Raw genomic sequence first — 26,941 nt, 5'->3', positions numbered from 1 at the left:
TTATTTTCTTTTATCAGACAAAACTTCTTATGTGAAGATTTCCTCGTCTTTTCTTCTCTACAGCAAATCAAGTAATCCAAAGTATTCAGATTACATTACTCACTTTAAGTAATTTCATGGATTTCGTTACAAACTATATTTTGGGGTCTGTAATCTGTTGGGGAATACATTTGAAAAATCACCTTCCCAACACTGAGTACTGTTGTAGCCACAGGACAGACTGACAGAAGTGCGGCTGCCCATCGGCGCCATCGGTCCCTCTAACCACCACCATCACTCACTCACTCACCACTTTCATACTAGGCAATGTGAGTGAAGTGTCTTGCCTAAGGACACAATGACAGTTTTTGCCACTGGCGCCCCCCTGTGGCTTCTGATTTTCCCAGTGTCTCCATCCAAGTCCTGACCGGGCCTGACCCTGCTGAGCTTCAGACATCTGACGGGATCAGGCTTTGTGGCCACAAAGTAAGGACCAAGCTCATTTAAAATGGTAATACTAATACTGATGCCACATTCTAGAGCTGTTTTCATGATGCTTGGAAGATCTGACTTTTGGTTGTGACTCGTGAATGTTTGGGTGATGAGGAGGAGGCAGTGAGGCCACATCAGTACTAGTGACCCAAACCAAATGAGAATCAAAAGCCAGTCTGAGGGCCGTCTGTGTGTGACTCTGCTTCACTACAACCCACTCAAACTGGACCCAGAACAATGGACTTACAGAAATACATCATTTGGTAAAAAAGTTTTAAGCAAATTTTAAATACTGTCATGATTAAAAAGCAGGAATTTTGTGTTTTCATGATATTTTCAATATTCCCATCCAACAGTGGGGCTCAATACAGTTATTTAGTGGCTCATACATCACAGTCACCTCATTCAGACGCCTCAGTTCTTCAAACTCAAAACACTCTGTTCCACCTTGTGATGTCATGTGGTAATGCTCCACTGTGTTTTTAAACTCCACACACCTTCACTAGAATCAAGTGGATGATTTCAGACCTGGAACTACCAGTCTCTACTGAATTAAAGGTGAAAGTTTTATGTTTAACCCTTTAACTTTTGCTATCCTCAAATTAAATGTGGAAGCGTACTCCTCTGGGGTTAAAACAGATTCCAAATATAAATGACTTAGTCTTGAGTCTTGAGTCTGCATTTCTTTATTTTTTAATAATCATAATCATAATTATGAGTAATACATTTATCCCTTTCACCCCAGCATAGATAGGCCCTGCATCAAAAAATAGGGAGCTGAAGGGAGGTTGATTTTGAGTCTATGATAGCAACACACACACATAACACACACACACACACCAACCAAGGAGGTGGTATTGTACAGTAGATACATTAAAGTGAAAGGCTAAGTTGTGAACTAAATACTAATTGATATAAATATAACACACATTTATTTCTGAGGTTTAATATATAAACAGTTTTTGCACAGTTGTTTTCTCTCTCTCTCTCTCTCTCATACACAGAGTCAAGTTTTTGGCCTGTTTATTAAACTCCACTAGCCTGATTCATCAGCAGGTTTCACACGGTTTATACTCTGAACCGTATTCTTGATTCCTGACCTAGTCGCTGGAGAGAAATGAAAATTGAGTGAAGGCACTAAGTGGCACCAGCCTGGGTAAAACAGACATGAGGACCAACAACCACCACCACCAAAAGTTAACCCACAGGAACACTGTGGGTTGTATGTATATAAAAAACTACAGCTTCATGACATCACGGTAGAACAGAACATTTTGAGCTTTGGAGATGTAGACAGACTAATATAATAATAAGAGTTACTCAAACGTGTGACAGAAAGAAAACATAACTCCAGGTCTGTTTCTGATGAAGTAACAACATTATAACATGGCTTAAAGCCCACAAGAGTCAATTTTATGTACCATATTTTTCAGACTTTAACTTTTTTTTCATAGTTTGGGTGTTTCCTGTGACTTACACTCTGGTGCGACTTCTATATTAAAATTCTCACAATGACAGCCGTCACTTGGCTCTACTGCACATGTCTCCTGCAGAAAGAGCCTCTGTTCTGTCTGTATCATGTCAGTTACTTCTGCACCACTGAACTATTTAACATTTAAACAAACTTATAAAGACACTGACAAGACTGAACACAAATGCCCCCAAAAACTAAATCAGATTTTGCAGATTACAAACTGCAAGTCGTGAAATCTGCAGCTGAAAACGATAATCGAGCAGCAGAAAGAAAGTTTGGAGTGAGAGAGAAACTTGTGACACCAGGAGGATGCACCATGAAACTTTCCTGAAGTCACTGGATGGATGGACAAAGTCTGGACTTCAGTGACACTGAAACCATCCTGTCGGGATTCAGAAAGACCCGAATAATTCTAACTGGAACTGATGCTGAGTCTGACGACAGCGACACAGAAGAGTTTGCGGCGCTCTGTTTACCTCCGGAGGTCGAGGCCGAGTTGTTCAGAAGTGACACCGAGGATGAAGAATTGAATGGATTTAGTGATTTGGAGTGAGATGGAGAGTTTGTTAAACTTGTTCTGTTCTGTTGTTTATGTTATAGTTTATCTGAAGAACTGTTCATATGTGACGTTAACAGTCTGTTCTTCTCTCTTCTATTGTTTTTACTACAACTTGACTTTCAACATTAAATGGATTCTGTTTCAGTTTCTTTTCCTTTCTACTCCGGAGCGACTTATAGTCCGAAAAATATGGTAATACAGGACCTTTAATTAATGAACCATCTTGCCTGAAATGTGTCCTCTGCATCTGACCCACCCCTCAATGTCTCTAAACCTGTCAGGAGCAGTCCAACACCAAAGTGCCCAACAATCCCTGGGACCTTCTTGTTGTGTGTAAACTTCGACGTGGCAGAGCAACCACAGAGAGAACATGCAAACTCCACTCAGAAAAGCCCCACGTGGTCCCGTCGTCAAGCCCAGAGTCTTCTAAAAGTGAGTCAAGATGATCCAACGCTGTTACTGTTCCATCTTCTCAGGAGGTTTTCTTGATCTCCACAAAGCACAGTCCTGGTGCGTTTTGGTTCCCCCTAAAAGAGAAGACACAGTACACAAGTAGAAGTACACAACTAAAAGTACACAAGTAAAAGTACACCACCAGTCAGAGGTTTGGACACACCTTCTCATTCAATGCTTGTTTACTTCTTTCTACATTTTATATACATATGTGAAACTTCGACTATATGGTGCATGATATGGAATTATGTAGTAAAGAAAAGAAAGTTAAATCACGCTAAATATCATTCATACTTTTATATACAAATCCTCACAGTATCCACTGTTTGCTTTGTTGACAGCGCTGCAAATCCTTGGTCTTCTAAAGCAAAGAGTGGCAATTGTGTTTGTTGTTTTTTTTTAAATCTGAAACAAGTTTGGAGTTATTCTGAGTTTATTTTATGTTTACTACCGTCCCTATGTGTCATTCATAGTTTTGATAGGACGATAAGAAGAAACATAAACGAAGAGGTGGGTCCAAACCTTTGACTGGTCGTGTACAGAAGTAAAAGTACTGTATTTTCCGGACTATTAGGGGCTCTGGATTATAAAACGCACTGTCATTAAATGGTCTATTTTCAAACTTTTTTCACAAATAAACCTCACTGGATTTTAAAGGAAACACAACAGTTGGAAGAGCAGTGTTGGGAAGTTTACTTTTAAAATGTATTCCCCTACAGATTACAGATTACATACCCCAAAATGTAGTTTGTAACGTAATCCATTAAATTATTTATGTGAGTAACGTAATCTGAATACTTTGGATTACTTTATTTTGCTGTAGAGAAGCAAAGACGAGGAAAATCTTCCCATAAGATGTTTTGTCTGTTAAAAGAAAATGAAAAGCCCAGACTTTATTGATAGAGGAGGAGGAAACACGGTCCATGCAGCATGATTTAGTCCTGTTAAATCCTGTTTCAGTCCTGTTGTAGTCCTGGTTTAGACCTGGTTTTAGACCTGTTTTAGACCTGGTTTAGATCTGGTTTAGACCTGGTTTAGACCTGGTTTAGACCTGGTTTTAGTCCTGGTTTAGACCTGGTTGTAGACCTGGTTTAGACTTGGTTGTAGACCTGGTTTTAGACCTGGTTGTAGACCTGGTTTAGTGTCCAGCAATAAGTGGAATTACGGAAGAAAGAAAAAGGATATAGCCCAAAATGTAAAAACAGGAAAATACTGCCGTGTAATCCATTTATTTATTCATTTATTCGTTCCCAGTGTGTGGCCAAGCACTCACCTCAGGACCACCACAGACAGCGCCCCCTCTGGCAGACACCGGAACAGTTTACCCAGGCGCCGGTCCAGTTTCCTCAACCATTCAGCCTCCGCCTGAGGACACACACAAGAGGGCGCTGTGTCAGCTGAAGAGTACAGGACGGGTCAGTAGAATGAAGAGGGCGTAGGGATTGAGGGGTAGAGATATTTTGAAAAATGGGTAGTGCACATTTACTCCCGGTCTTAAGTAACACTTTAGTAAATTTGTACTTCTCAGAGTAGCTTTCAAACTCTATACTTTTACTCCTACTTGAGTAATATATTGTACAGTGTGAGTACTCTTACTTTAGTAGAAAATCTGTATGTTGAAATGAAATGATTTGAACTTACTCCTTATCAGTGTTGGGAAGGTGACTTTTAAAATGTATTCCCCTACAGATTACAGATTACATGCCCCGAAATGTAGTTTGTAACGTAATCCATTAAATTACTTAAAGTGAGTAATGTAATCTGAATACTTTGGATTACTTGATTTGATGTAGAGAAGCAAAGATGAGGAAATCTTCACATAAGATGTTTTGTCTGATAAAAGACAATGAAAACTCAGACTTTACTAAAAATATTATTGATAGAAGAGAAGACACGGTCCAAGCAGCATGATTTAGTCCTGTTAAATCCTGGTTCAGTCCTGGTTTAGACCTGGTTATAGTCCCGGTTTAGTCCTAGTTTAGTCCCAGTTTAGACCTGGTTTAGACCTGGTTTAGACCTGGTTTTAGTCATGGTTTAGACCTGGTTTTAGTCCCGGTTTAGTCTTTGTTTAGACCTAGTTTAGACCTGGTTTTAGACCTGGTTTAGTCCTGGTTTAGACCTGGTTTTAGACCTGGTTTTAGACCTGGTTTTAGACCTGGTTTACACCTGGTTTGGACCTGGTTTGGACCTGGTTTTAGTCCTGGTTTAGACCTTTTTTAGACCTGGTTTGGACCTGGTTTTAGTCCTGGTTTAGACCTGGTTTGGTGTCAAGCAATGAGTGGAATTACCGGAAAAAAAAAAGGGATATAGCCCTCTCCCCCCCGAACTGCCACCTTACCGTGGTGGGGGAGTTTGCGTACCCGAATGATCCTAGGAGCTATGTTGCCCCTGGTAGGGTCTCCCATGGCAAACAGGTCCTAGGTGACGGGGCAGACTAAGAGCAGTTCATAAAACCCACATGAACAGTTTAATATCGAGGACCGTTACATCGCCCGGTATGGCGCAGCCGGGGCCCCACCCTGGAGCCAGGCCTGGGGTTGGGGCTCGAATGCGAGCGCCTGGTGGCCGGGCCTTTACCCACGGGGCCCGGCCGGGCTCAGCCCGAAAGGACGACGTGGGTCCACCCTCCTGTGGGCTCACCACCCGCAGAGGGGTTCATAGGGGTCGGGTGCATAGAGGACTGGGCGGCGGTCGGGAACAGGTGTCCCGACGGCCTGGTCCACACACACAGCATCTGGCTGTGGCGACATGGAATGTCACCTCGCTGGGGGGGAAGGAGCCTGAGCTTGTGTGGGAGGTTGAGAGGCTCACTTCTACGCACAGCTTGGGCTCTGGTACCCAACTCCTTGAAGGGGGTTGGACCCTCCATTTCTCTGGCGTTGCCCACGGGGAGCGGCGGCGGGCTGGTGTGGGCTTGCTTATAGCCCCACAGCTCAGCCGCTGTGTGTTGGAGTTCACCCCGGTGAACGAGAGGGTCGTGTCCCTGCGCCTTCGGGTCGGGGACAGGTCTCTCACTGTGGTGTCGGCCTACGGGCTGAACAGCAGTGTAGAGTACCTGGCCTTCTTGGAGTCCGTGGGAGGGGTACTGGACAGTGCACCGACCGGGGACTCCGTTGTTCTACTGGGGGACTTCAACGCCCACGTGGGCAACGACAGTGACACTTGGAGAGGGGTGATCGGGAGGAACGGCCTCCCCGATCTGAACCCGAGCGGTGTTTTGTTATTGGACTTCTGTGCTAGTCACGGTTTGTCCATAACAAACACCATGTTCGAGCACAAGGGTGTCCATAAGTGCACGTGGCACCAGGACACCCTAGGCCGGAGGTCGATGATCGACTTTGTAGTCGTGTCATCTGATCTCCGGCCGCGTGTCTTGGACACTCGGGTGAAGAGAGGGGCTGAGCTGTCAACTGATCACCACCTGGTTGTGAGTTGGGTTCGCTGGCGGAGGAGGAAGCCGGAAAGACCTGGCAGGCCCAAGCGTGTAGTGAGGGTCTGTTGGGAACGTCTGGCGGAGCCCTCTGTCAGGGGGACCTTCAACTCGCACCTCCGGGAGGACTTCTCCCAGATTCCGGGGGAGGCTGGAGATATGGAGTCCGAGTGGTCTCTGTTCTCGGCGTCTATTGTCAATGCGGCCGCTCGTAGCTGTGGGCGTAAGGTCTGTGGTGCCTGTCGCGGCGGCAATTCCCGAACCCGGTGGTGGACACCGGAAGTAAGGGATGCCGTCAAGCTGAAGAAGGAGTCCTATCGGGCCTTGCTGGCTCGGGGGACTCCTGAAGCAGCTGACAGGTACCGGCGGGCCAAGCGTGCTGCAGCCCGTGTGGTCGCAGAGGCAAAAACTCGGAGCTGGGAGGAGTTCGGGGAGGCCATGGAGGAGGACTATCGGACGGCCTCAAAGAGATTCTGGCAAACCGTCCGGCGCCTCAGGAGGGGGAAGCAGTTCTTCACCAACACTGTTTACAGTGCGGGAGGAGAGCTGTTGACCTTGGCTGGGGATGTTGTCGGGCGGTGGAAGGAATACTTTGAGGATCTCCTCAATCCCACCGTCACGTCTTCTGAGGAGGAAGCAGAGGCTGGAGACTCAGAGGCGGACTCATCCATCACCCTGGCTGAAGTCACCGAGGTGGTTGGCAAACTCCTTGGTGGAAAGGCTCCGGGGTTGGATGAGATCCGTCCTGAGTACCTTAAGTCTCTGGATGATGTGGGGCTGTCTTGGCTGACACGCCTCTTCAACATCGCGTGGCGGTCGGGAACAGTACCTCTGGACTGGCAAACTGGGGTGGTGGTCCCTCTGTATAAGAAGGGGGACCGGAGGGTGTGTTCCAATTACAGGGGAATCACACTCCTCAGCCTTCCCGGTAAGGTCTATGCCAGGGACTGGAGAGGAGAATCCAGCCGATAGTCGAACCTCGGATTCAGGAGGAGCAGTGTGGTTTTCGTCCTGGTCGTGGAACACTGGACCAGCTCTACACTCTCCATCAGGCGCTCGAGGGTTCATGGGAGTTTGCCCAACCAGTCCACATGTGTTTTGTGGACTTGGAGAAGGCATTCGACCGTGTCCCTCGTGGTGTCCTGTGGGGGGTGCTCTGGGAGTATAGGGTCCGGGGCCCTTTGCTAAGGGCTGTCCGGTCCCTGTATGACCGGAGCTGTGTTTGCATTGCCGGCAGTAAGTCAGACCTGTTCCCGGTGCATGTTGGACTCCGCCAGGGCTGCCCTTTGTCACCGGTTCTGTTCATTGTATTTATGGACAGAATTTCTAGGTGCAGTCAGGGGCTGGAGGGGGTCCGGTTTGGGGACCACAGGATCTCATCTCTGCTGTTTGCGGACGATGTTGTCCTGATGGCTTCATCGAACCAGGACCTGCAATGTGCACTGGGGCGGTTTGCAGCCGAGTGTGAAGCTGCTGGGATGAAGATCAGCTCCTCCAAATCCGAGGCCATGGTTCTCAACCGTAAAAAGGTGGCTTGCCCTCTCCGGGTGGGTGGGGAGTCCTTGCCTCAAGTGGAGGAGTTCAAGTATCTCGGGGTCTTGTTCACGAGTGAGGGAAGGACGGAACGTGAGATTGACAGGCGGATCGGTGCAGCTTCGGCAGTGATGCGGTTGCTGTATCGGACCGTTGTGGTGAAGAGGAGCTGAGTCGAAAGGTGAAGCTCTCGATTTACCGGTCAATCTACGTTCCTACCTTCACCTATGGTCATGAGCTCTGGGTAATGACCGAAAGGACAAGATCGCGGATACAAGCGGTCGAAATGAGTTTCCTCCGCAGGGTGGCTGGGCGCTCCCTTAGAGATAGGGTGAGGAGCTCAGTCACACGGGAGGAGCTCGGAGTAGAGCCGCTGCTCCTCCACATTGAGAGGAGCCAGTTGAGGTGGCTCAGGCATCTGTTCCGGATGCCTCCTGGGCTCCTCCCTCGGGAGGTGTTCTGGGCATGTCCCACTGGGAGGAGGCCCCAGGGAAGACCCAGGACACGCTGGAGGGACTATGTCTCTCGGCTGGCCTGGGAACGTCTCGGGATCCCCCTGGAAGAGCTGGAGGACGTGTGTGTGGAGAGGGAAGTCTGGGAGGCCCTCCTCAGACTGTTGCCCCCGCGACCCGACCTTGGATAAGCGGAAGAAAATGGATGGATGGATGGATATAGCCCAAAATGTGAAAACAGGAAAATACTGCTGTGTAATCCATTTACCACTCACTGAAACAATAACTGTAACTGAATACAGTTACTCATAATTTGTACTCTGATTACGTAACTCCGGTACATGTAATCTGTTACTCCCCAACACTGCTCCTACTTGAGTAATATATTGTACAGTGTGAGTACTCTTGCTTTAGTATAAGAGCTGTATGTTGAAATGAAATGAATTGAACATTTGTTTTTCTTACAGCGCTCCTTCAGATGTGATTTAGTTTGTCTCATTTTTGTGTCTGCACTTGTAAAAAAAAGAAACAGATTTTATGCATTATTTATGCTTTGACCACTACTTTGCATTTGTACTTGAGTAATATTATTTTGAAGTACTCTTACTGTAGAACTATTTTTGGAAGAATAAAATAAACGTCATAAACATACTATAGATGTAAGTGCACCGTTGGTCCTCTCCTGGTCCACCATGTCCCCCTGTGCGTCCTCTGGCCTGTCCCTTGCCCTGTCCACAGTGTCCCTGCTGACAGGTGCAGACAGGTGCAGGGGCATGAGGGCGGGGCACAGCAGGTAGTTGAGTTGAAGGAGTTCCTGGGAGGCGCTGAGGGCGGCCTGTCTGCTGTCCACACTCACAAACTCTAGAAAAGACAAGTACGTGTGATTAAAGAGGGGGTATTTTACTTCTATGAGGTCTTCACTTCTCACACATAACCAATCAATCAATCAATCAACAACTTTATACATTTAAATTTTAATAAAGGCAATTCAGTTCGCACACCTCTGGTCGTGCACAATCTATAAATAATAAAAGAAAAAGAAAAACAGACACCGTATGTTCAAACCACAGTGCATCAGGGACACAATAGCAAATTCACTTTTCATTTAAAATCCTTATGGCAAAAGGAATAAAAGATTTTACATAGCGTTAGTCTTTTGCTGTGGGGTGACAGAGTGCCTCCCAGAGGGCATTTTCATTAACTGTGAGTGCAGAACATGGTTACAGTACGGACTTTTGGAGCACCCAGTGTCTTCCACACAGAGGCCAAATCCTCCATCTGAACACCACTGATTTTGCTGCACACTTTTACTATCTGGTTCAGACTGTTCTTGTCCTTCACAGATTATCCATAAAACCAACAAATAAAAGAATAGGTCAGCAAACTTTCGATAAAAGAATTCTAAAAATTTTATAAGATGTTAGATGATACATTAAAAGAGCTGAGCTTCCACAACAAGTGAACCCGCTGCTGTCCTCGTTTGATGATTTGCTCAGTGTTCTTATCAAACCTTAGAGAGGAATCAAACACAGTTCCCAAGCACTTATAAGAGTCGACCATTTCTACTGCTTCCCCATGGATGGAGTTGGCTGTTGGGCTGTGGACTTTTTTCCGGGAGTCCACAACCATTTCTTTGGTTTTAGCTACATTTAGATCCAGGTAATTGTTATCACACCATTCAATGAAAGCAGGTAGAGCTCGGCCGTGGTCTGAAGTTGCTCCCTGCAGGAGAGAGAGGAGGGCAGTATCATCTGAGAACTTCATCATGTAGCTGCCCTCATTTGCGGACCTACTGTCAACTGTCAACATATGCACATTACCGTGTTGCCTTTTCAAAATTATATATTTGCCACAAAACAATGTATTAACATGTTTAAGAAGATTCATTTGTGTTTTTGACAGTCCCCTCCCTTTCACTCCCCCTTCAGAGTGACGACACACAAGCGTGCATCCCACTAAGGATGAGGGAGACATGGCTGATATAAGCTTGTGGGTGGGGCAATCATAAGCTGGGTTCAAAAAGGGAGAGAATGGATGACATGTAAAGCCTCCTCGGGCATGTTTCTGATGAGGGCAAAAGCTCTAAACTGCTGTATTATATCCTCTCTTTAATTAAAAGTGTAGATTTTTGTTGTGAAGTCAAAACTGGTGCCATATCAAGCTTTTTCATATCAAAAGTGAGTATTTCTAGAATTGTGAAACCTATTATGAACGCTCACCGATATAAGCATGTGTGGCTCCTCCTGTGTGTGGGGGTGTGATTATCCTGATCACTGGACCAAAGCGACCGAATGTGTCCAGGAGAGCGTCTTCTCTGAGTCCCCTCTGCCCGTTTATCGGGACTGGGCTGCTCCTGTCTGAGTCTCTGTGGATGTCTTGGCGGTTGTCTCTGGGGTCGTCTCGGCGGTCGTCCTCCCCTGTGTGCCCGCTCGTGTGTGTAGAGGCCTGGAGGAGCGGTGTGAGGTGCGGGCAGATGCTGGTCACATAGAGCAGTCGTTGGGTGACAGGGTCAGACTGAAGAGCCTCCAGAGTCACGTCCACATCCAGGGTGGTCTCACTGACAGGTCTCTGCACCTACCAGCACAAAACATTATAGATGGTGACAACTAATCACATCCAGAAATGATGCCTTCATCGTTTTTAGCAGCCATGTCCAGACTATGGCCTCAGGGCTAAATGTTAAAAACTCAGGACCTTTTGTCTTGGCTAGGCTTCCTACTGAATTGGCCCAAATGAGCAAAAGCAGTACTTTTTCACTGCGAGTTTAAAAAACATCTAATAATAAAGCCAAATATTTTAGTTTGTCTTTGAGATTATCAGCCTAATTAATGAGGCGGAAATATGCAAAAAGGAGCTTTTATAACGTTGTTCCCTCATCAGAACATGCCAGACGTTTGAGATGTCACTGATGCTGTTACTGTTAGAGAATTTGCTTTACATTAGTGCAGTGTGCAGAGCGTACAGTCACATTAGTGCAGTGTGCAGAGTGTGCATGTGCAGAGCAGTCACATTAGTGCAGAGTGTGCAGAGTACATTGTGCATTAGTGCAGTGTGCAGAGTGTACAGTCACATTAGTGCAGTGTGCAGAGGCTACAGTCACATTAGTGTCGTGTGCAGAGGCTACAGTCACATTAGTGTAGTACAGCAATGTAGTCACATGTAGTGTGCAGAGTGCAGAGTGTACAGTCACAGTGTACAGTCACATTAGTAGTGTGCAGAGTGTACAGTCACATTAGTGTAGTGTGCAGAGTGTACAGTCACATTAGTGTAGTGTGCAGAGTGTACAGTCACATTAGTGTAGTGTGCAGAGTGTAGTGTGCAGAGTGTACAGTCACAGTGTAGTGTAGTGTGCAGTGCAGTGCTACAGTCACATTAGTGTAGTGTGTGCAGAGTGTACAGTCACAGTGTAGTGTACAGTTAGTGTAGTGTGCAGAGTGTACAGTCACAGTTAGTGTAGTGTGCAGTGTACAGTCACATTAGTGTAGTGTGCAGAGTGTACAGTCACATTAGTGTAGTGTGCAGAGCGTACAGTCACATTAGTGTAGTGTGCAGAGTGTACAGTCACATTAGTGTAGTGTGCAGAGTGTACAGTCACATTAGTGTAGTGTGCAGAGTGTACAGTCACATTAGTGTAGTGTGCAGAGCGTACAGTCACATTAGTGCAGTGTGCAGAGCGTACAGTCACATTAGTGCAGTGTGCAGAGTGTACAGTCACATTAGTGCCGTGTGCAGAGGCTACAGTCACATTAGTGTAGTGTGCAGATGCTACAGTCACATTAGTGTAGTGTGCAGAGTGTACAGTCACATTAGTGCAGTGTGCAGAGTGTACAGTCACATTAGTGCAGTGTGCAGAGTGTACAGTCACATTAGTGCAGTGTGCAGAGTGTACAGTCAGTACCTTGACACAGTGTCCGTGCAGTGAGAGGCCGCTGAGAGTGGACAGAGCCAGCAGGGCCCCCTCAGGCAGAGCAAAGTGCACCTCTGCATGTACCTGGAACACACACATGACAAATAATATACACAGTGATTGTTATGTGTGCTTTGGGTCACCATGGTAACCGCTGAACATGGGACGACAGTAGCGCAGCTGGTAAGAGCGTTTGTCCACCGATCAGAAGGTTGGCGGTCGTTATTTTTTTTTATCTTTGACATACCCTGAGAGCAGTACGAATGATCCTGACAGAGCGCAGGGGTCCGCAGCAGCACAACACACGCCTCACATCTTCTTCTGATGAGTGAGGAGGGAGGGGCCCAACAAACACCACACACATGTTCCTGAGAGGAGGAGGACAGGCCTGGGGACAGAAGAACACACACATGTCCCTGAGAGAAAGACAGTTGAACTTTTTCACACAGTTCTACCTTTCTGAGACACAGAATTTGTGGGTTTCATTATCTGTAATCCAAAATCATCAAAGTGTCAAGAAATAAAGGCTTAAAGACTGCATTCTATGTCATGAGTATATAATATACAGGTTTGACTTTTTGAAAAAAATAAAAATAAAAAATTCATGATATTCAAATTTTTGAGATGGACCAGTAGATTACATTTTGGAGTCTAAAAATCACATTTTACGCACATATTGGCTTTACGGTGTTTCTAACTGTCACTGTAAAGGTGGTTTATAAAAGGCCCCATCAGTTCTGACCTGTGGCTTTAGTACAGCCTGAGCGCCCCCTGTCTGTGAAGAGAAGAACTGGAGCACAGAGAAGGCTGGACACTTGGGCTGGTCTCTGAAAGCCTGCAGCACCTGGACACAGGAGAGTACATCAACACACACGAGAGCGTCTCAACTGTGCTTTTAATACGGCTGGTGTGTGGACTTCATCATGTAATAATTAAAAAACAATTCACAAAGATCTGTGACGTTTTAGCATTTAGTATTTCTTCCTGATATATCTTCAAATCAAAAGCATCATGGGAGAATTAAATAGTAGCAAATATTACATTATGTAACGGAAAATAGGCTGTAATTGGACTGAAGCAGGATTTTGATCTAAAATGCTTAAAAACAAAGTAAGATGACCACTTACCAATGCATCACATGAAAATAGCATCTGAGACCCACACACTTGTAATATTCTATAGCGATATTAATGATGGCACAGTCTCTAATCTCTTATTCAGACAGATCCTCCCTATCACCATATATTATATAAAAATAATAATACAAAAGTGTAGTTCCATTCTTTCCATAGGCTTACTCGCACCTGTCTGTCAGAACTGAGCCAAAGCTGCTTGGACAGGTGCAGGCAGATGTCCCAGCGCCTGCCAAAGAAGGCCACAGAGCGTCCACAGGCCTGCAGCACCTCTGCAAACCTGAAATGTTCAGATATCATGTTACTCCCTATAACTTTATATCATTTATTAGTAAATGCTTAGGTTCAAACTAATGCCGTATGTTTCTCCGCATATGCTACTTTAATCATCCAGGTATGGTCTTTTTATTTTTACAGGGGCAGTGCTCAACAACATATTAACCAAGACAGAAGTCATAGGAAAGAAGCTGGTTACAGCAGGATCCTCATTTACACCTCTAGACCCTGAGCAGGTTGGTGGAAGGTATCACAAAAATTCTTCTGTCATGTTCTTGATATATATAATTGTTTTGAAATGTCCTGTTTGAGGATGTGAATGTATTCATACAGAGCAGCATCTTGTTTTCAAGGGAAACCAAAAAGATGCATGAGGGTAAGGTTAACCTTTATTGTGCTTGTAAGGAAATGTGTCCTCTGCAGGATTTTTTCATTTTTAACAGAACGAGTTTAGTTACACTAAAGAGGTACTCCATTTGTTTACCAGCTAAAAGTAAAAAGTGATGTTGTGTGTTACCGTGAGCTGGTGTGTTCCGCGGCTGTGGGGGGAGTGCTCTCTGGTTCTGACAGTGGGACTCCCCACAGCTCCTCCTGGTGCTCCTCCACTATCTGACACAGACATAAGTCGGGGTTTTAACACAATCCACTTTTTAATGTCACTGTTTTAAACCTAAATGTTTGGGTTTGTTCCATATCAGCACTGGACCTGCACACAAGCACACTTCATTTTAGAAACACAACCCAGCTTCCTGTACTCATGCTTCCTGTTATTATATTTTGGGGATTTTATTTCCCATTCAAAAGATGTAATATGTTGCTTTGTTGTTAATCACTATGGTAACTAGGGATGGGTATTCAATTAAATTTTCTTAATCGATCGTCGGAAGAATTAACGATCGATTATCGATTAATCATTAACATTTTTATATTAAAATTGTCAGCATTATTATTACTATCTGCTCTATTAATCTGCATAAATAAATTCAACTTTACGACATATGCGACATGACTCAGGTGAATACAGGTTAGTGTGATCATATTTGTGTTTGTTAAAACCAGGACACCGTACGGGGGGAGGGAGGTGGGGACTCATCATCGACATTGTGCTTCTCTCACCTGGTGAGCTTTTTTGGACTCACACTTGTCCCGACCGCAATGGAAAGCGTGGAATTTCTTGTACAAATCATTGTAAAATACGCATTTGTGCTTTGGCACGTTGCAGGCTGATCGACTGTTTGTGTCTCGCTCCTTCTGATGCAGAGAGACACATGTACTGACCCTGTTTGGTCACGATACACACAGCAACCTACATTCGGTTTGTCGATTAAAATGAACGTAATCAATGAAATTCTTAATGATCAATTATCGATTAATCGAATAACCATGCCCATCCCTAATGGTAACTGTCCTCATTTTTCTTCATTCTGAAACCCAAGGACAAACTCCCATTTAGTGATATGACTGAACACGTCTGATTAGTGTTTCTGGCTAAAGTTAAGGTGAGCAGGTGTGAGCAGGTGGGAGCAGGTGAGAGCAGGTGAGAGCAGGTGGGGGCAGGTGATACCTTGAGGGGTCCTTTGGAGATAAAGTACTGTGCCAGCTCCAGTGCAGCGGAGGCGTCCTCACAGGGGTCGTGACCTCTCCTGTCCTCAGTCTGGATCTGCTTCCTGTGTAGCACCAACACATCAGAGCTCACACTACTGTTTCATATGGACTTGTGTGGACAGGTGAATATTCAAGGTGCACACAGTAAACATGAACATGTGTTTGGGAAATGCATTATAGTGGGGTTTTAGAAAAAGACTTTGATGGGGCAGACAGACCATAATGAAACAGCTTATACACGTTTTAGATTCTTCAAAATAGCCTTTACCCTTTGCTTTGATTACTGATTTACACACTCATGGCATGCCATGAATGAACCCTGACATGGCCCAGCTGTGAAGTGAAGACCATTTCAGGGGCTTCATCATGACGTTCACTGAGAGAAGACCAAGGGTTAGCAAAGGGTGGATACTTTAAGAATATTTAGAGTTATTTAACGTTTTCCTTTGCTACATAATTCCATACATCTTACATCATATATTTGATGTCTTCAGTGTAATGAAAGTAGTAAACATAAAGAAAAAACATTCATAGTGTGTCCAAACATTTGACTAAACACACAGTACTCACTGCAGTAGAGTCTGTAGTAGAAGTAAACCTCAGTGTAACACACAGTACTCACTGCAGTAGTCTGTAGTAGAAGTAAACCTCAGTGTAACACACAGTACTCACTGCAGTAGTCTGTAGTAGAAGTAAACCTCAGTGTAACACACAGTACTCACTGCAGTAGTCTGTAGTAGAAGTAAACCTCAGTGTAACACACAGTACTCACTGCAGTAGTCTGTAGTAGACGTAAACCTCAGTGTTACACACACAGTACTCACTGCAGTAGTCTGTAGTAGACGTAAACCTCAGTGTTACACACACAGTACTCACTGCAGTAGTCTGTAGTAGAAGTAAACCTCAGTGTTACACACACAGTACTCACTGCAGTGGAGTCTGTAGTAGAAGTAAACCTCAGTGTTACACACACAGTACTCACTGCAGTAGAGTCTGTAGTAGAAGTAAACCTCAGTGTAACACACAGTACTCACTGCAGTAGTCTGTAGTAGACGTAAACCTCAGTGTTACACACACAGTACTCACTGCAGTAGTCTGTAGTAGAAGTAAACCTCAGTGTTACACACACAGTACTCACTGCAGTAGAGTCTGTAGTAGAAGTAAACCTCAGTGTTACACACACAGTACTCACTGCAGTAGTCTGTAGTAGAAGTAAACCTCAGTGTTACACACACAGTACTCACTGCAGTAGAGTCTGTAGTAGAAGTAAACCTCAGTGTTACACACACAGTACTCACTGCAGTGGAGTCTGTAGTAGAAGTAAACCTCAGTGTTACACACACAGTACTCACTGCAGTAGAGTCTGTAGTAGAAGTAAACCTCAGTGTTACACACACAGTACTCACTGCAGTGGAGTCTGTAGTAGAAGTAAACCTCAGTGTTACACACACACAGTACTCACTGCAGTAGAGTCTGTAGTAGAAGTAAACCTCAGTGTTACACACACAGTACTCACTGCAGTGGAGTCTGTAGTAGAAGTAAACCTCAGTGTTACACACACAGTACTCACTGCAGTAGAGTCTGTAGTAGAAGTAAACCTCAGTGTTACACACACAGTACTCACTGCAGTAGAGTCTGTAGTAGAAGTAAACCTCAGTGTTACACACACAGTACTCACTGCAGTAGAGTCTGTAGTAGAAGTAAACCTCAGTGTTACACACACAGTACTCACTGCAGTAGAGTCTGTAGTAGAAGTAAACCTCAGTGTTACACACACAGTACTCACTGCAGTAGAGTCTGTAGTAGAAGTAAACCTCAGTGTTACACACACAGTACTCACTGCAGTAGAGTCTGTAGTAGAAGTAAACCTCAGTGTTACACACACAGTACTCACTGCAGTAGAGTCTCGGCCAGGACCTTGAGCTTAAACCTCTGTCCCAAGTGTCTCCTGTAGAGCAGCGATGTGTCGATAACATGAGGGTGGACCATCTGTCAGACAACAAACACACAAGAACACAATTTATGTAAATTTACTTTTTTCACCTTATAAACTTGTTGTAACATTGTCCCCTCATCAAAACATACCTGCAGTTGTAGTTTGTTTACCTTTGTGTGTTTTAATGGGGCTTAGGAGACTTACTAAAGCAGTTTTAAATTTCAATTTGCTAACCCTAATTGTTTAATGATTTTTCTGATGTAACTCCCTCCGCTGGCAGTAGACGGGAGCCTAACCCCAGTTCCAAGAATTCCACCTTATTCTGGAAGTTGCTGTAGGCGCCGCCGTCATCACTGGGGTTGTATTATTTTGTATGGGGCTGCAGATCCAGCAAATAAGTTCAACATGGACAATAAAGCCGTTTTAAAGGCTCCAGAGAATCAGTGCAGTGTGACTTGTTGTCATGAACACTGAACATTTTACACATATTAACCAACTTTATGTTGTCTTTAATCTGCAAAACTTTTCTCAAATTCACCACTGACATGAATGGGATTCCCATTTAACCAAAAGTGTCACCACAAAAAAAGCACAGTTTAGAAGCATTTAGAGACAAAAATGGGCGATGCAGAATGTGGTTAATAAACTACAGTGTCTATTATTTTAAGTTCTAAATGTTTATAGTTTGTGGCTTTTTGCACTGGTATATTCTTCTGTATATCCGGCACTATGGTCTGACCTTGAGAGCCCGCAGGTCATTCTCCAGCGAGTGTCCCACCAGCACAGCATCTCTGGGCAGGAGGGACTTGAGTCTGCTCTGGACCTGACTCAGGGTGGTCTCCACTGGCTTCAACATCTGCTGTGTGACCCCAGAGAACCTGGACAAACCACAGTACACTGAAGACAACTGGACGCACGATGGACGGTGTGAATGGACGCAATGAGCAAATAGCAAAGGATGTCATTTATTTAAATTGTGAGCTGTAAGTCATGCTATAATACTGTTACCTCAACAAAAACAGACCTGGAGTTGTGTTTTGTTTCATAACCGTACAGATGTAACCCTTTATTATTAGTCTGTCTACATCTCCAAAGCTGAAAATGTGCTCTGGTGTTTTTCAAGTAAACAGAAACACAAACAAAATCAGCTAAGTGCACTAACTGTAAGCACTGCTCTATTAAACTTTAATCTGAGCTTTATTTTAACACAATCTAACTAGAAAGACCCTTCTCAAATCACATTACAGTCAGCAGTTTTTCAGTTAGTCACTCTAATCTTTTTGTTGAAAATCAAACTCCTAAACCATGAACGCTGAGACCGATCACAGGCTCCTGAAAATGTGCTGTTTAAATCTTTTTTTTTTAAATTTAGTTTCATCTTAAATGTTGTTGACAGCATTTGCTGTCTACAGTGTGTCTCCTTAGTAACAGCTGAACATTTCACCATACACAAGCATGCAGAACACCCCCGTGTGATGTCACTGCAAAGTATCAATTATTAAAATATAAATCAAATCAGTCACTATTTCATATGTTTCCCAAATCATTCAGCTGTGTATGTGTGTGCTGTATGTGTGTGTGTGCTGTATGTGTGTGTGTGCTGTATGTGGGTGTGTGTGTGTGTGTGCGTGTGCTGTATGTGTGTGTGTACTGTATGTACGTGTGTGTTTATATGTGTGTACTGTATGTACGTGTGAGTGTTTATATGTGTGTACTATATGTGTGTGTGTGTTTATATGTGTGTACTGTATGTACGTGTGTGTGTTTATATGTGTGTACTGTATGTGTGTGTGTGTGTTTATATGTGTGTACTGTATGTGTGTGTGTGTGTTTATATGTGTGTACTGTATGTACGTGTGTGTGTTTATATGTGTGTACTGTATGTGTGTGTGTGTTTATATGTGTGAACTGTATGTACGTGTGTGTGTGTGTGTGTGAGTGTGTGTGTGCTTGCGTGCGTTGCGTGCATGTGTGTATGTGTGTGTGTGTGTGTGTGTGTGTGTGTGTGTGTGTGTGTGTGGGTATTTACTGTGTGAGGTAGTTGCGGATCTTGTTCCGGGGTTTGACCAGTTCGTCCAGGACACAGGTTCCAGAACTGTCCACCAGAGAGACACGGGTCAGCTCGCTCCCCTGGTCTGTGAGGCACTGTAAGGACACCAGCACAAGCATTACACACACTGTGTCCCATTCACAGGGACACTACGATGGGCCCCAGGGTTGTTAAACTTACTGAAAACTATTTCATTCTGAAAATTGCATTTTATAAAGAAGAGTGTTTTTAATGGTCACTGATCTTTTCCTTAGTATCAAAATCAAGTGTGAAATTTTAGCATTGTGGTAACACTAGTGGGCCCTTGTTTTCTAAATAAAAAATAGACCTTAAGCTTGTAGTCATAAACATACAGCAGAGGCCATAGATTTCTCTTTCTCAACCTCCAGAAGACAACTTGTGTTTTTTTCTAACATTTAACAGTAAATTAATACACACATAGACCTTTTATTTTACATTTTAGTCTTTGTAAACCACAATATTGATCTAAAATGACTTCATAACAGAAGTGGGTCCAGTAACTTCCTGTTCAAATCCAGAGAATTGATTCTCTTTGTCTACTTTTGCCACAACAGAATTTGTGACGCTCATCAATGTTTCGTTAACATCATTGAAATCAGTCCCAGACAGAATGTATCGTTGTGTTTCATTGACATCACGGCATTCTGTAAGACAATACAATACAGATGGAGGCAGCTAAACTGAATATTCTTAAAATACAGATTTTTATTGTGATATGATGTCACTATGGAAATGATCACGTTCAACATTTGTGAATTAACCTTTTGGATATGTATTAAGAAAGTACAATGTAATCAACAGGGAAATATGTCTGTTTATATCATCATATTCTAGAATTTGAAATCTGAATATGATACCGTGCCGAAGCCTTAATTCTAGCATGAAGTCTGTATTAGTGATATAAGAAGAGGGACAGTACCATCTCACAGTCGAGGCCGAAGAGGGGGCTGCTGTCTGTCACCTCGGCGTCACAGTCTGTGCTCACAAAGTCCTCACAGCCCGGACACCCTGCAGCGCACACACACAAACAGAAGGTCATACTGTGAGGCAATATGAACGCGCCATCATCTCTCTGCACTCCAGTCACACACATGGGACACCCTTCTCCAAGGACCACAAGGCAATCATACACAAGAGCCAAATATTACAGGGAGTGTGAGTGTTACCATTACCTATGACGGGGTAGTGCCTCTTCTTCCTCTCTTCTTCACTCAGGAGGTACGCGGTCAGCCCCCTCCTCTCTGTGCCAAACTTGAAGATGACCGGGTGACTTCTCAGACCTTCACAAACACATGAGGTGGGACATAGGTGGGCTATACGCAGAAGCACATTGGCACACATAATACATCTGAAGACTGTCCAACGTCCACACGAGTCACAGCACAGGGGGAATGCAGAGTTTCTTTCTGTAAGACTTCTTTCACTCAGACAGTCTTTTCAGTCAGGAGCTAAACTTTGGAACTCACATAAAGACTATCACCAGACTGTAAACCAGACTAAGTCCTGGCTACTGCAACAGTCCCTGTATTTATTGCTTTTTCATTGAACAATCCTATTGCTTTTTAATGAACAGTTTTATTTTCTGGAGACTAGTGTTGCAAAAAAGCCTCTACTGCGAACACTGTGATACCTGCATTGTTGTTTATATGTTTGTGTATCTCTCCCTGTTCAAATAAACAATAAATAAACAAGGCTGCACAATATAGCACACACGGCTGACGCTATAGGCCTATTCATAATTACTACAATATTCCACGCTACAGAGCTATAATTTTCCTTATGAAGCCTGGAATGTGTTGGACTTAAAATATACAAGTTGTTATCTTCTCAACTTTAGCCCTGATTTTGGTTCTGGTTAAATGTGGATATTGACAAGCCAGTAAAAAAATAACTGAAGTAAATAGTATAGTAAATAGTAAATACTGATATTGCCTATTTATTTATTTTCATTTTGTTGTCAGTAGGGTTGTCAAAATCAGAATTAACACTAGATACAAATTTGAAACAAGTGTGGATACTGAAAAACCACCACATGAAAAGGAGTTGAGTTTTAGAATGGTCTTGATTTATCCATGGGTTTATATTATTGTTAATATTATTATTGTTAATAATAATAATAATAATAATAATAATAATAATATTAGTAGTAGTAGTAGTAGTAGTAGTAGTAGTAGTAGTAGCAGTAGCAGTAGCAGTAGCAGTAGTATTATTATTATATTATAAGAAATTAGGACCGCTGCCATTTAAAACTAAATATAATATCTATATTTAAATAAGAGCTATATCTATATATAATAAATTTTAAATGGCAAAGAAATTCTTCAACACATGGTATTAAAGAAACTACTACTATTTAGTGCTGAAGGTTATATTCTCTTGTCTAAAATGAGATTTAAAACTACTATGAGTATCTAAACCTTTTCACATTTAAAAAGGTGAAATATTACACTCACTTGACTTATTTGTGAGTAAATATCTGTGCATGATTCATATTAGGCTACCTTTATGTGAGTGAGGGCTCTCCTGTTTCTTCGGTGAAGGAGGGTGGACCATGTGGACTTCTGAGCTGAAGATCTCAGACACCAGGTTTGTGGAGGAGGAGCTCAAAGTCACTCTCTACAAAAGAAGACACAGCAGACACAGAGCAGTGACAGCATGTTCGACACAACTAACACTACAACGACACACTTAACATCACGTGGCAGATGGCTGCTGCGGAATGCCTGTAACCTTGGGGCTCTGTTCAAGCTGAAAATAAAAAAAAGCTGTATATGAAGATGGATGAACCTGTCTCACACACCACACACAGAACTTAACCTTTGAATCGAGTCATTTCTAATGGTCAATTATGTAGCTGTCTCTTTTTAAAGCAGACCTATTCTGCTTTAACCATGTTACTGTTGAGTTCTCTCACCATTTACACACTCAATGATGATGTGCAGCTATCCACAGGAGACAGCAGACAGACAGACACAGACAGACACAGACGCAGACAGACGCAGACAGACAGACAGACGCCAGAGCAGAGAGCAGACAGACGCCACAGACAGACGCCGCAGACACAGACAGACAGACAGACGCCGCAGACAGCAGACGCAGACACGACAGACGCCGCAGCAGACAGACGCCGCCGCAGACAGACAGACAGACGCCGCAGACAGACGCCGCAGACAGACGCCGCAGACAGACACCGCAGACAGACGCAGACAGACGCCGCAGACAGACGCCGCAGACAGACGCCGCAGACAGACGCCGCAGACAGACGCAGACAGACGCAGACAGACACCGCAGACAGACGCCACAGACAACACCACAGACAAACACCACAGACAAACATCACAGACAAACACCACAGACAAACATCACAGACAAATACCACAGACAAACACCACAGACACCACATGGAAGACAGCGCACTTGTTTCTTTTATTAAGTCGTTTTAGATCAATATTGTGATTTAAAATGTCCAAACACTACGATCCAGGTGTGACACAGATTATAACTATATAGTAGACACAGCTGAGGTCTACAGCCAATCCTCTGTCTGCAGATTACAGACCTTGGAGGAGGAAATTAGTTTAAATAAACAACATAAAACTGAAAAAAAACTTGTGATCAATAAATAGAAGTAATTTGGTGCAGCCGTACTCAACAGCCCCACTTTGGCTGACGTGAGCATACTGGCCCTCACAGTGCTCAACAGGACTGTACCCACGACAACATCCTATAAGCCCTGTCAGGTGTGCTTAGTCTCCCCCGATGCTGTTGGGACTGGGCTGTTGAATGATTTAAAACCAATTTTTAAATCATGTAATATCCTCAGATACTTTAGAGCTCTGGACAGTAGGGCTGGGTATCATTAAGAATTTGCCGATACGATACACACCTCGATACACAGGCCACAATACTATACATATCTCGATTCAGTGAGCTTTTGATTCGATAAGATATATTTGGATATACTTATTGTGCAAAGTTCATATGAAACACAAACATTTTAGTCCTCAAAACAGTGAAAATGAAAAAAAATTACCCAAGTTAAGATCACTTGAATTAAGAAAATTTCATCATGATTTGAGTAAGTTTCACTTGACAAGTAAAATTATCTATCAGCGGAAAGACTTTGTGTATTTAAAAAATGAAAATATAACTTAATAAGAAAAACAAGAACTCTTTGCCGTTTGAAACAAAATCAAATGTTGCTTGAATGAAGAAAAACACACTTATTCCATTGTAAAGTAAAATTTACTCAAATAGTCAAATGTTCTTAATTTTAACTAACCTAGATATTACTTTTTGCAGTGTGAATGAGTTTCCTTCCTTTAAACAAACCACAAAACTGTAGTTGTAACAAAGTATTTGGTAAAATATACCAAAAAACTCTCTTGGCGATATATATCTATACAGCAGCCCATGATATTGATTCTATATCATCACATTAAATGATACGATATATCAATATTTCAATATTTTTGCACAGTCGCACTGGACAGCACCATCAGACAATACTCAAAAATACTTGTACCGCATCTAGTAGAAGATGTTGTCTTGTTTTGTACAATATAAGGTAAGGTACACTTTATGGAGCCAGTAGGAAAACCTGAAGCCCACTTGCTGTGATTAGAAGGTGCTTGCGGTCGTGCTGCCGTGCTCCTCATGTGGCTATTTCTGTTTGACAACCACTGCGGTGATCAGCTCCACCAGGAAGACCGCATCACTTCCTCATCACTGAACCTATCCTGAACTAATCACGAGGGCTGCACTATGGCAAACATTGCAATTACGATTAGTAATCCCGTTTATGTTTTAATAATAGGATTGTGTTCAAAGTTCACATTTTAAACGCGTCCAGAAGAACTGAAAAAAGACTGAAATTTGAACTGAACTAAGAATCACTTTTCAGAGTATGTTTGTACAGATCTAAACTATAGGATTAGCAGTGTTTATGCAGAATAACCAGCCTGTGTGTTTAGGTCCTTCGGGGTGAAGAGCAGTCAGTACTCACCGTGCTGTATTTGGTGCGCAGGTGGGGCAGAGACAGGTAGTGTTCATAGAAGTCCCTCTGATTCACATGGTCCACCACAGCCACACACACCGCCTTCAGCCTCTTCTGTCTGCGCAGGCTGCACCAGCTGAGGGAAGCAGACAAAAATATATCACAATATCTGCTCCTCTACTTCTCTACTCGTCTGACCTTCTCCCCTGCTCCTCTGAAGCTCTCCTCTGCTCCTCTGACCCTCTCTCCTCTACTCCTCTGCTCCTCTCCTCTATATCTTCTGCTCCTCTTGTTTTTTAATATTAATGCTTCTAGGTTTTAACACAAAAATAAATTTGCAAATCTAATTGAAACATTTTGTCAGAATAATTGCAATAAGATATTTGTATCGAAACAGCCCTAAAAGAGGCATGCGTCGTGTTACCTGAGCCTCCTGCTGTGCCCTGTGGCCCTGCCCAGAGCAGAGTAGTGCAGTAGCTCCATCAGCTGCTCCTCGCTGATGGGCCTCTGAAGGTGCTCCTCGTTCACACTGATCCGAGGAGGACGCGGTGTGAGGCCATACTGTCTGACCTCTCCACTGTCCGGGGAGGGCATGGGTCTTTTGGGCCCATTGTCTTCAGCTTTGTCCTCTGCTTTTCTTTTACTGCAGCGTGGGGCTGGAAGAGCATCCATGTCTGAAGAAGTAGTTATTGTGAATTATTGTATTACCACCTGAAAAAAAAAAAAATCAATAAATTAATCAATCATCTTGCATGCAAAGTGTAATGCCATACTGTGGAACATGTCGATCTCCATGGAGACAAGCTGGTGATGCGACCACACAAATTTCTCTGATCTGGCCAAGATTTTAAAAATTATTTTAGGTTATTCATCTTGTTTTCAGATTTATTATCTACTTACTAGTTCTGAGATGTTTCAGTCTAGTCTAAAGGTCGTTAAGAGAACTTGTCCAGTAAAATGATCTTGCTACATGGACAGATAATTTCACTATTTTTAAGTCATTTTCTAATAGATTTAAGTGTTTATATCTTAAATTTTGGCCAAGCTTTTTGAAGTACAGGCAGCTTACAGGTCAGATCTGTGGTGAGGCAAATTTGCTCTAACAGTATAACAGTAATAATGCATGTTTTTTGTTTGTTTGTTTTAAACAATAATAACACATGTATTTGAATAAATGCCCTCCACCAAAACTATTACATGGTACATCCTGTTGTATTCTTACAGTAAAACTGCTTCTGCACTAGTTAAGGCATTGATTTTCCTCATCACAGACAGACCTGGAGTAGTGTTTTGTTTCATTTACACATGTTTAACACACATACCCTGCAGATTTAGCATGAGTTCTTCACTCAGCCTCCACTCCACCTTGTGATGTCATGTGGTAATACAAGATGTGCTCTACCATGTTTAAAATCTACCACCTTCACTAGAATCATTTGGATAATTTAAGACCGAAAATTGCCAATCTCTACTGAACTAAAGGTTAAAAAAAATGTAGTTATTAGTTCATAGACATCACAAGGTTGAATATAGCGTTTTGGACTTGGGAGATGTAGACAGACTAATAAAAAATGAAACAAAACACAACTCCAGGTTGGTGTTTGATGAAGTAACAAAATTCCAACATAACTAAATGCTCATATGAGTCAATTTTGTGTAATATAGTCTATAAACTAAGTCTAAACTCGAACTACAATAGTATTGAACCGGGACTAAACCAAGACTAAACCAGGACTAAACCAAGACTAAACCAGAACTAAACCAAGACTAAACCCAGACTAAACCAGCACTAAACCAAGACTAAACCAGAACTAAGCCAAGACTAAACCAGGACTAAACCAAGACTAAACCAGGACTAAACCAAGACTAAACCAGGACGAAACCAGGTCTGAAGCAGAAGAACTATATTAAGTCTACTAATAGGTCTAAACCAGTTTAAAATCAAGACTAAAACTTGTCTTCATCAGGACAGAAATTAAGATCTAAACGAGGGCTAAACTAGCTATTAGAGCTCTTAAGTATCACCAAAACATGCCCAAAAACTAGGAGTAGTACTTGTTCCACAGTCTGAGAACCACGATAGTAGAATATGACATTTATAGTTGTAGTTGTAGTAGACAGAAAACCCATTCATAATCACTTCTTCCTGACAAGCGTTTTCAATAAGCAAATGTGACTACAACTACCTAACATTGCGTTTGACCTAGCCCGTCTGTAACGTGTCTACACTTTCTAAATAGTTTAAATGTATGAAATACCACAAATCCAGGGAGTAGTTTTGCTTCTTTCCTAAGTAACCGGCTCGCAGATCCACGAGCTGAACACATGGCTCTGCTAAACAGCTGAAGCCGAGAACATGTAAAACCCGTCAACTATCAACCTACTTCCGGTTAACATTTATTTATTATTTATGAAAATGTATTATTGTCTATTTATCAATTAACTATAATGTTTATTTTCGTTAACATAAATTTCTGTCACACAACAGACATCATTTACTTTCTATTTGATGTAACAAAATTTTTATCATACCGCTTTTATTTTGACAAACCGGAAAAAGTGTTCGCTTTGTTTACGTTACCTGCAGACTATTTTTCGCTTTTCGCTGATCGACCAAAGCTCTCGGTGTTTGTTTGGTTCGGACT

At 43.0% G+C, this 26,941-nt stretch overlaps 1 protein-coding gene across 1 annotated transcript; it reads right to left on the bottom strand.

Annotated features, from left to right (window-relative positions):
* Positions 1–26,643, bottom strand: LOC110157773 (RNA exonuclease 5). Its single transcript, XM_055158722.1, has 19 exons — positions 26,555–26,643; positions 24,721–25,007; positions 24,306–24,432; positions 21,802–21,916; positions 20,473–20,580; positions 20,220–20,308; positions 19,259–19,374; positions 17,969–18,107; positions 17,188–17,282; positions 15,253–15,355; positions 14,206–14,297; positions 13,584–13,692; positions 13,022–13,123; positions 12,527–12,667; positions 12,271–12,363; positions 10,592–10,946; positions 9,025–9,233; positions 4,231–4,322; positions 1–3,031 (listed from the first exon to the last, which is right to left on the bottom strand). The coding sequence occupies exons 2-19, from the start codon at positions 24,966–24,968 to the stop codon at positions 2,977–2,979; spliced, it is 2,388 nt and encodes a 795-aa protein (XP_055014697.1). The 5' UTR covers positions 24,969–25,007; positions 26,555–26,643; the 3' UTR covers positions 1–2,976.
* Positions 26,644–26,941: the final 298 nt, after the last annotated feature.

Source organism: Boleophthalmus pectinirostris, unplaced genomic scaffold, assembly GCF_026225935.1.
Source record: "Boleophthalmus pectinirostris isolate CB_2022bp ecotype Guang Dong unplaced genomic scaffold, ASM2622593v1 HiC_scaffold_22, whole genome shotgun sequence".
Classification (NCBI taxonomy): Eukaryota; Metazoa; Chordata; class Actinopteri; order Gobiiformes; family Gobiidae; genus Boleophthalmus; species Boleophthalmus pectinirostris.
This window is presented reverse-complemented; position numbering and strand designations above follow the sequence as displayed.

What these genes read in the sequence shown, in the direction of transcription:
- LOC110157773 (XM_055158722.1), bottom strand. Translation starts at nt 24,968, where the DNA reads ATGGATGCTCTTCCAGCCCCACGCTGCAGTAAAAGAAAAGCAGAGGAC. An exon ending in GGGCACAGCAGGAGGCTCAG is followed by an intron (nt 24,433 to 24,720) that starts GTAACACGACGC and finishes TGCTTCCCTCAG; the next exon opens with CTGGTGCAGCCTGCGCAGAC. An exon ending in CTGTCTGTGGTGGTCCTGAG is followed by an intron (nt 3,032 to 4,230) that starts GTGAGTGCTTGG and finishes CTTCTCTTTTAG; the next exon opens with GGGGAACCAAAACGCACCAG.